The 10,634-nt window shown below is 37.1% G+C and overlaps 2 protein-coding genes across 2 annotated transcripts in view; both read left to right on the forward strand.

The window, feature by feature from the left end:
* The window catches only part of LOC107750281 (probable G-protein coupled receptor), a 4,326-nt gene extending 2,330 nt beyond the window's left edge, over positions 1 to 1,996 (forward strand). Inside the window, exon 3 of the mRNA XM_016565596.1 lies at positions 270 to 1,996. Coding sequence (XP_016421082.1) covers positions 359 to 1,645 — 1,287 coding nt within the window. The 5' untranslated portion in view covers positions 270 to 358 and the 3' untranslated portion in view covers positions 1,646 to 1,996. The remainder of the gene's footprint in view (positions 1 to 269) is intronic.
* A 5,131-nt stretch (positions 1,997 to 7,127) lies between these two features.
* Positions 7,128 to 9,983, forward strand: LOC107750272 (caveolin-2-like). Its single transcript, XM_016565582.1, has 3 exons — positions 7,128 to 7,346; positions 8,584 to 8,771; positions 9,833 to 9,983. Exons 1-3 carry the CDS (start codon positions 7,128 to 7,130, stop codon positions 9,981 to 9,983), a joined length of 558 nt encoding a protein of 185 aa, XP_016421068.1.
* Positions 9,984 to 10,634: the final 651 nt, after the last annotated feature.

Consider the following 10,634-nt stretch of genomic DNA (forward strand, 5'->3'; position numbering starts at 1 on the left):
GTTTTTTTTGAATGATGCCAAATTTTGATGGCTAATATTATCTTGATATTTCATGAGTAATAAACATTAGTTTCAATTACTTTCAATTACTTTAAATTTATGTATATATATATATATATATATATATATATATATATTTATGTATGTATAAATGTGCATGTTAAATGAATTAATGTAATTCTATCTATAGATAGATACTTTAAATTGGAGGTGTGACATATGACATCACATGAAATACAGTTTTAATAGATCTTTTCATTTCTTCTCAGAGATGGTCTCAACACAAATGCTTGACACACAGAAGAGAGAACAACATTTAAGCATGGAGAAGCTTGGTTCCATCTCAAACCCGTGAAACATGGAGAAAGCCGTGCCAGGTCTGATGCTGGGTCTCCTGACCAATCACACAACTCCAAATGACACGGCCGGCCAGCGGAGCACAAGCAAGCCTACCCCTCCCAGCATGGAGGAGGTCATCCACTCAGAATCCCAGATTAAGGATCTTGTTGGGCTGTTTTGCATGGTGACCCTTAACCTGGCAGCCCTATTGGGCAACAGCGGAGTCATGGTGGCCATTGCCCGAGCTCCTCACATGAAAAAATATGTGTTTGTGTGTCATCTTTGTGCAGTTGACCTGCTTTGTGCTATATTGCTGATGCCTCTCGGGATAGTATCTAGTTCTCCGTTCTTCAGCACTGTAGCATTTACTGTTCTGGAGTGCCAAGTATACATCTTTCTAAATGTGTTTCTCATCTGTGCCTCTATTCTTACTGTGACAGCGATCAGTATTGAACGCTATTACTACATTGTCCATCCTATGCGATATGAGGTAAAGATGACTCTAAACCTGGCGCTTGGTGTTATGGTCTTCATTTGGGTCAAATCCATCCTGCTGGCATTGGTTACGCTTCTTGGTTGGCCAGCGTATGGAAATCAGAGCTCCATTGCAGCGGCCCACTGCTCTTTACACTGGAGCCACAGCCGTCTCAGGAAGGTTTTTGCTATTCTCTTCAGCGTGCTTTGCTTCTTGGTTCCCTCTGTTGTGATTTTTGCCGTATATTGCAATGTATACAAGGTCGCACGAATGGCAGCCCGTCAGCACGCACCGATGCCCACCTGGACAGCCAACCAGGCTAAGCGTCGCTCGGATTCCATTAACAGTCAGACCACTATCATCACCACCACTCGCAACCTCCCCCAGAGATTGTCTCCTGAGAGAGTTTTTGGGGGAGGAAAGGCTGCTATCACCCTGGTTGTCATTGTAGGCCAGTTTCTTATCTGCTGGCTCCCGTACTTCAGTTTCCACCTTCACATGTCCATCACCACTCCACTTCAAAGCCCAGGGGACATCGAAGAAGCCGTCACGTGGCTAGCGTACTCCTCGTTTGCTGTGAATCCATTCTTCTATGGTCTTCTAAACCGACAGATCCGCGAGGAACTGATAAAACTGAGAAAATGTTGTGCCCGTAGACCCGTTGAACTTCGAGCCTCCAGTCGCGAAGGTTCCATCCAGGAAAACTTTCTTCAGTTTCTGCAGAGGACCAGCAGCACAGCTGAGACCACCAGGCCCAATTGTGGCAATTCCAGTCCGAGTAATACTGTGGACCAGGGTGCCAGGTTACCTGGCCAGATTCCTGAGGAATAAATAGGAAAACATGTCAGTAACGGCTCAGATGCCACTAGCCAAATCAAGCCTTATGAAGTTTTGTTTTTAATAAGAAGGGCATTCGTTCAATGTTAAATCCATGCAAAATCAGATCTAAATGCTCTTTGGACCAGTGTAATCTATGTATCCATAATTTGTTGTTATGGTTCCCATAGATCAGTGGCAACAATAACTATTTATGATAAGGTTAAATATCAAATTTCACAACTTTTGTTGCATATTCATTTATTTCTGATAAATTGTTTAGTTAACTGAGAATTACTCTCAGTCATTATTCATTCGTTTCATAATATCAACACTCATACTCAATAATTACTATTAAGTCTTGACTCATAATGGTGCCTGTATTGATACTATCATGACGCAAATATAAATTATAAAAAATATTATATATATTATTTCGGTGAAAATAATAAAACCATATTTCTAGCATTTGAAATGCACTTTAATGGCTCACTTTGTAGGAAGTTTCTAGCTCCACAAGTTACATTACCAGGCCTAATTCAGTTTGGTTTGATGAAAAGAACCTTCTTCGAGTATCTGAGGGAGCTCTGATGTTCGTTACTAATTCCATGTTGCCCTGTAACCATGGAAATGTGATGAGACAGAGACTTGCATAGCAACAGGGCGCCTTTGAGTATCGTCCTAGCAGATTGGCTGAAATAAAGGGTTTCAGGCTAGCTTCTTTTATAAGCTGCACTATATGGTAATACCTGTTTTATATGACTATTATGTATAGGAAGATATTACCTATAGTTTGAGATGTAGACTGTTAATGTAACCTTTGAGAGCAGTGTACTAGAAATCATTACCATGCAATGCAAGTGTGCAGAATGAGATAACGTGCTGCAATTTTATGGTCTTTTGCCTTTTCGTGTACAACTTTAACAAACAGAGGGAAAAAATCAGGAGCCAGCTTGCTTGTTCTTAGCAAACAGTGACAATGACCTTTTTACTGGTTCATATGGCAGACTAGATGTTGAATTTGTTTTAATTATGTAACTTGGGCTGTACAGTATATTCAATGCTTTAGTTTAGTAAACATAACAGGTCCGTTTGCTGGTGTGTATAAATGACAGGGGTGTGAAGGAACTGCGTATACAAATAAAAGTGCTTCCGGTCACATTTCACCCCTATAAATAAGCTAAATAAATAAATATATATATTTATGTTTACATTCAAGTTTTTTCCCTCTAATTTTATTTTATTCTCAGTGGTGATTCTCATTGCCATAATGCAGTGCAGTACAATAATTCTTTTATCTACTTCAGTATAAATTAAAGCCAGCACAACAAATACTACAATGATTTTAAAAACTTTACAATGTTAATATTGTTAGAATTATTTTCTCACATTATTGTAATGAGATTCGGATAGGAAAATGTGCGTAATCATGATACTGTCAAAATTTTAAAAAATGTTTTCACTTTCTTTAAGCAAAATATTTATTTATTTTTTATTTTAGGGTAAAATATGGCATTAACATATTTTTGGCTGATTCAGGCATGAAATCAGAGAGCTCAATGCCTTTTGAAGTCATTATGAAGATCCAAGTCAGTGCAAGTACTGCTGTATGTGAAGGAATAGACTGAATGAAGCCATATTCTCTAAAGCTAGCATGCGTCAAAATTTTAAAAAATGTTTTCACTTTCTTTAAGCAAAATATTTATTTTTTATTCTAGGGTAAAATATGGCATTAACATATTTTTGGCTGATTCAGGCATGAAATCAGAGAGCTCAATGCCTTTTGAAGTCATTATGAAGATCCAAGTCAGTGCAAGTACTGCTGTATGTGAAGGAATAGACTGAATGAAGCCATATTCTCTAAAGCTAGCATGATGTATTCTTGCTGCGGATTAGTCTGTGGTTCAAAACAGGTCTTTCTCATCAGTGATTCAATAGAGAGTGACCTGATCTGTCACATCAAACAATGAAACCACAGCCATGCATGAGGAGAGATAGAGAGTCAGAAACTGAGGGGGAGGGGCAGAGAGAGAGACAGAGAGAGAGAGAAAGAGAGAGAGAGAGAGAGAGTGAGAGGCAGGTACATGTGGGGCTTGATTAGGGATTCATAAACTTGAGTGTCCCTGTCATGATCAAAACAAGGCCAGGCAAAAATAGAACCTGAAAGGATTTAGACATGTTGAGGTGAAGATTAAAGGAAATTGATTAAAGAGGGGGGAAATCATGGTCAGATGAACTGCAACAAACTCCACCCCCTGAACTATGGACACAATAATAAAGCGATGAAGACCTGCTGTAAACATTGTGTGGGTTACAGACGACCAAATGCTTTAATAAAATTGTAATCTGAATAGCACCAAAAATGTGAAAGGGTCATATCACAAATTTTTGGTAAATTAATTAATTTATTATTTTGCCCCCTTTTTCCCACTTATGTTGTTTGTAAAGTTTTTTGCACCAAAAATGGTCAAAATTTACTCCATGACCATTCCACCCTCTTTCTGACCTTTAGAATTAAATTTACCATTTTATGCCTTTAAAATCTCCAAGTAAATGTAGCATATGGAATGAGCGGTGTCCTATGAAATTTTTGGATTTTAAGGATTTTTACTGTATGTTATTATTTCAATGACATAAAACATCAAAGTGACAATATGTTTTGATCTATTATAAATATACTAGTATAATTAAATAGACTATTATATAAATGCTAGGGACATTTTTAAAATAAACGTCAGTTGCTTTTAAAGGAACATGCCACTATTTTTGAAAATAGGCTCATTTTCCAACTCCACTAGAGTTAAACAGTTGAGTTTTACCGTTTTCGAATCCATTCAGCCGATCTCTGGGTCTGGCGGTAGCACTTTTAGCTGCAGCTTTTAGCATAGATCATTGAATCTGATTAGACCGTTAGCATCTCGCTCAAAAATGACCAAAGAGTTATTTTTCCTATTCAAAACTTGACTCTTCTGTAGTTACAAGTGTACTAAGACTGACGGAAAATGAAAAGTTGATATTTATTTGATTATTTCCAGTTGTTTATTATGTTTATAGTTCTTTTTTATGCAATGAGGACAGAGGATATGATGTCTGCATGCGCCACCTAACAACTGAGCAGTTTGGATGCAATTTTGTCTGAAGCTGTTGGTTCAAACAAGGTTTTGGGTGGACAAATCTGAAATGGAATGATTCATAATTGCAGCAACATCTGGAGGGGCAGGTGTGAGTGTCAGAACACAGCGCTCCGAATCCTGCTGCTGAAATCCACTTAAGCTAGTGGGGTGGGAGTTTATTACATCAATTTAGTGGCAAAAGAGGGTTTTGATGCCATGATCTCAATGTGATTGCCTTTTTGACACCAATGCACCAAGGGAATCCACATGATCTGTCTCTTGTGTTCTATGTTTTTCACTGTATTAATGAAAATATGAAAAGCAGAGAGTGCTTATAGTGCTAAACTTTTATTAAATTGCTGATAGAGCAGACGAATTGTAATTGATCTATTTACTATGAATGCATAGGCTTCACTAAGAAGCATCTAAAATATTTAAAGTCAAACACTTTGAAGCAGCATTGAGGAAAATTCGGAATTTAACAATTGGCTTTTAATCCTTTCAAAGTTGGAAATTTAATGTAATAGTTCAATTTGAATTTAAATTGGAATAACAGGAAGAATACTGGTTTACACAACAAAATGTGCAAGAACAGCCACTTAAGTGTTCTTTTTAGAGGTGAAAAGATGAAGTTTTTTTTCCCCACATTAAAAAAAAGTCATGTGCACTCACAGGAGATGAAGAATCAAGTCATACCAGTCTTTTTTTCCCATGCTGAGATCATAACCAATCATGTGATCTAAACATCACACATTCTAGGAAATGAAATAAAAATGAGTAATATAAGTACAAATTCAAAGTATAATTCTGCTATGTCATTTTGAATTCATGAATTTATTTAGCATTCAAAAGGCATTCTAAATTCAATTGTGAATCATACACAGCCTGCATCAATGGCAGAATACACTTGAATCCTTCATTTCCAGAAGCCAGATGTTTTCAGGCTGAGCCGTATGGGGAATTCGTTTTGTAACTCAACCATTTTGAACCTAATCAGTGTGATTATCTGAAGAGTGTCTCTGTATTAGAAAAAATTAATTTCTGAGACAAGGTACATAATATTGATAAGTATCATAGAATTCAGGATTTTTTGGAAGTAAATTCATCATCTTCTATCCTAGCACATATGATTCTCTGGAAGGACAGTCAGGAGATTAACAATGTTCCAGCTCTCAGATGAAAAAATGTCCTCTCGCAGACAGTCGAGGCTGACAGTGGTTATTAATAGGAGGCTCTGGAAGATGATCTCTTAATGGCTTTAAAAGTTGGAAAATGCAGATGTTCCTAAAATCCACAGTGGCTGCTTTCACAATAAGGATGAAGATGAGGTTCCTCCAGTGGACTGACCTTTACTCCTCTACATAGATGCTTCCTTCTCTCCCAGGCCCAGAACAACAAGGACACCGCACTCCTTATTTTGTAGGCAGTGACCTTTCATTTCCCCTCTCCTTCACACTTTTCTTCTATATGCACCTCCCTTTATTTGCTTTAGGTGTCACACTGTTAATCTGTCTCCAGTCAATGCCACAGGAATCAACATACAGTGGCCACAAAAAGTATTTAAACACTTAAAGGAATAATTCATCCAGAAATGAAAATTTACTCAGATTTGAAACATTTTAGCATTATATAACTTTTAGCATTACATCACTTGCTCCCCAGTGGATCCTCTGCAGTGATTGAGCTTTTCACTTCACAAGACATTAAGTGATGGACTGGAGTTGTGTGGATTATTGTGATGTTTTTATCAGTTGTTTGAACTCCCATTCTGATGGCACCCATTGGTGAGATTCTCCAAATCTGTTCTGATGACAAAATAAACTCATCTACATCTTGGATAGCCTGAGTAATTCTTTTAGCAAATTTTCATTTTGGGGTGAACTATTCCTTTATTCCACACTTAAACATGCATGAATTTCATTGCCTTAGATAAAAATACCAAGTTGAACATTATTTACTTAAAAACATTTATTAGAAATTTATTACATTTATGTATAGAAAATATTTTATCCATGCAATGAAATTCATATATTTTATTACATGTGTGACTACATATTTTATTACAGTGTCCAAACACTTTTCCAGAGCCATTGTACAATACAACGAAGTCAACATACTCATTCAATGGAAAATATTTACCCATTCAACTCTCCTTACTCAGCCATTCCACCATTTCTTCCGAAGTCAATTAACTAACCTCTGCCACATGCTAAATCTAGTAAATCAGACTGTGATGAGGCTGCACAAATATTTCTGTTATGTCCCATCTTGGTGTAAGTGATTTCATCTCTTATTGGGAAGATGCTTTGCAATCTTGTTCTCAGTATGTCTACAGGAAGCCTTTAAGACAATCACACAAACACACACTCATGCTACTGCACACAATGGACCAGGGAGCACCTCTGAAGGAAATCTCAATAGACATGGAGATAAATGAGGAGGAGGAGGTGTCTTCACTCTTGGATCAGCGTGAAATTAATCCAAATGATGCTCCTGGTGTTACAGATGCGCAAACAAAAGGACAGGATTCATCGGCTCCTCACAGTAACACAAAGGCTCTCATCAAGGACAGGGACCCAAAGGGAATCAACAAGTGTCTTAAGGTGAGTCATACAATCAACACAGTGCAGACTAATGTCCTGCTGCTCTTTTCAGGCTTACATATATTTATATATGTACTAAAAGAGAGGTTTCTCCAGACTGATGGTAGTCCCATTTAGACTTTTTTTTTCTCTGTTTAGACACAATACTAACCTCAGCCATGTGCTGAATTTATGTGTGTGTGTGTATGTTTGTACTGGTTTATATATCCTGGTGGGGACTTAAACGTCCCATTTAGACTTTTTTTTCTCTGTTTAGACACAATACTAACCTCAGCCATGTGCTGAATTTGTGTGTGTGTGTGTGTGTGTACTGGTTTATATATCCTGGTGTCCAGACTGATGGTAGTCCCATTTAGACTTTTTTTTCTCTGTTTAGACACAATACTAACCTCAGCCATGTGCTGAATTTATGTGTGTGTGTGTATGTTTGTACTGGTTTATATATCCTGGTGGGGACTTAAACCTGAATACACACAGACTCATGGGGACTCGTGTCATGGTGGGGACCTAAATTGTGGTCCCCACGGGTACAAAAGCTTATAAATCATACAGAATGAAGTTTTTTGAAAATCTAAAAATGCACAAAGTTTCCTGTGAGGGGTAGGTTTAGGGGTAGGGTTGGTGTAGGGCAATAGAATATACGGTCTGTACAGTAGAAAAACCATTACGCCTATGGAGAGTCCCCACAAGGATAGTGAACCAGACATGTGTGTGTGTGTGTGTGTGTGTGTCTGTCACATTTTGTCACCATTACACATTGGTGGGGTTTTTGAAAATTCAGTTTGTACCTGTTTGTACTGTATGCAGTATGAGTTCTTGACTGAAAGCTATTGAACATTTCCATTTGAATAAAACTTCAATATAGACTACAAAAACATGTCAACTTGCCCCAATATAAATGGGACAACTTTAATTTTTCAATTAAAATCTATCGTAATTACATACTTGACCCTTACCTGAATGTTTTTCCGTATTGCTGTTTCTTAAAACAGCCTGTGGCGAGTTGCTGTTACAGTCTTACATCTGAATCGACGGTATAACGAATAGTGGGCGCTACAACGTTAGTAATGCTACAATGCCCTCTTATGTTAAACAACGGTATTGCAGGATCTTGTAAAGCCAAAGACAGATTTTAATTCACTCAGAGTAATCCGTTATCAAGAAGTTGGTAGGACGAGTAAAAGGTCCAAAGCTATGGCGGTCTAAAAATAGCTTTTCTGATGATGTGTCTACTCAGGTGAGCTTTGAGGATGTGCTAGCGGAGCCTGCTTCAGTGAGAAGCTTTGATAAGGTGTGGCTGTGGAGTCATGCTCTGTTTGAAGTGTCCCGACTCTGGTTTTACCGCATCGTTTCCCTGCTGCTCGCGGTGCCCGTGGCTCTGGCTGCAGGCCTTCTCTTTGCTGTCCTCAGCTGTCTACATATTTGGTGAGTCACGTGTGAGTGAACAGTAAATCCCAATAAAGCAACAATGTGGCAAAATCAGTTATAAAACTAGTTATAACATTATATATTCCATTATAACATTATATTGCATTAACGTTTTGTTAAGAGTAGTAGGTTGTAAACTCAATAGTTAACGTGAACTCGCAGTAAACAATACAGTACAAAATCAGTTATAAAACTAGTTATAACATTATATATTCCATTATAACATTATATTGCATTAACGTTTTGTAGTAGGTTGTAAACTCAATAGTTAACGTGAACTCGCAGTAAACAATACAGTATTTATTAACCTTATTTAATCCTTATTTTTCCATGTAATTTTTTTTAATCAAAATGTATTATTATTATTATTATTATTGAAAGTGTTAACATATTTTTTATGTAAATAAATAAACCTTAATACTGTGAAAAATATTTGTGATAGTTCATGGGCTCATGTTAATGTAAAACCTCATTGTCAAGTATTGCCTGTGCACATATAAGCAAAAGAAAATAACACAGATAAACACAGTATTTTAATCAATAGTTACTATAGTAACATTTCCGCCCTTGTCTTTTAAGCCTATCAAAAATTAAACCTCATCTATAACAGCTTTCAGGGTGCGTGATGTTTTTCCCCTTTTGAATGTGTTCTAACACTAGGTACTGTTTTGTTTAAAAAGTTTAAGGCCATTAACACACTTACACCAGTGACAGATGGGAGATCCGTCAAGCTTAGATCATTTCCGGTGACTGCTATACCTCCCTCTGTCATTTAACATAGACAAAGCTGGTACATTGTTTGTTAATTTTAATTTAAAACATGTGGGTCTGGGTTTTTGTGGAACATCACCTATGATGTGATTTTTCCAGGAGAAGTAATTGCCAAGCGCACTCAAAATTGTATGGTTTGTCAAGTAAATCATTATATTTGCCACAAAGGCTTATCTGACACCAAAGCACAGCCAAGAAAAGGTATTCAGCTGTGTCAAAACTGGATTGAAGACTAAAAGAAAACCAGAAAGCTAATGAAGACTTATCTGCCTTCTCTCCCTATTTAGGCTGATAGTTCCCAGTGTGCAGCTCTTGGTCATAAACTTGCACTGGATAAAGGTGGTCTGGCATAATGTGCTGAACATTGCAATCTCCCCCTTCTTCAGAAGTTTTGGAAAGTGCTGTGGATTCATCAGAATCAGTCTGGAAAAATATTAACCGCATTTCAGAACTAAAGAATCAGCATTGAAAGGCAAGGGAATTCTGAAAATGATATCATGTACATCATATACATACATGTAAATGTCTCTTCGGTTGCATTTGATTTTGGATATGCAGTTGCAGCATATTTGAAACCTGCTTGTTTAAATTGAGGTGGTTTTTCTCATTTAATAATTTTCATCATGCCGAAGTACGGTCTGGAGTACCCAATCTTGGCAATATAAATCTGATCACTTGTAATTAGGGTTGGGTATCGTTTTAATTTGATCAATTCCAATTCCGATTCTGCTTATCGATTTCGATTCTTTTCGATTCCCAGTTTCGATTCCAATGTGATTAAATAATGATATCAAACATTTATCCTGTGTCTCTTTTTTGCAAGCCATTTATTGGAGCTGAATACCATAAACAAAATCAACAGGCTACATAAAACTGGACTCTTTAAGAGCTGTTTGTGTGCAAAATAGAACGGCATGATTCTGGATAAATTGAGTTGGGTTTTTTTCTTCTCTTTTTCCCCCCAATGGAAGTTGTGGTTCTCTCATGATTCTGAAGAAAAAACAGTAGACAACTAAACAAAATCACATGTAACTTATGAATTAATGATTAAATGACTCACTCAAGATGTACTTGTTTCATTACTGGATG

This window comes from Sinocyclocheilus rhinocerous, unplaced genomic scaffold (genome assembly GCF_001515625.1).
Source record: "Sinocyclocheilus rhinocerous isolate Xijiao unplaced genomic scaffold, SAMN03320098_v1.1 scaffold963, whole genome shotgun sequence".
NCBI classification, from domain to species: Eukaryota; Metazoa; Chordata; class Actinopteri; order Cypriniformes; family Cyprinidae; genus Sinocyclocheilus; species Sinocyclocheilus rhinocerous.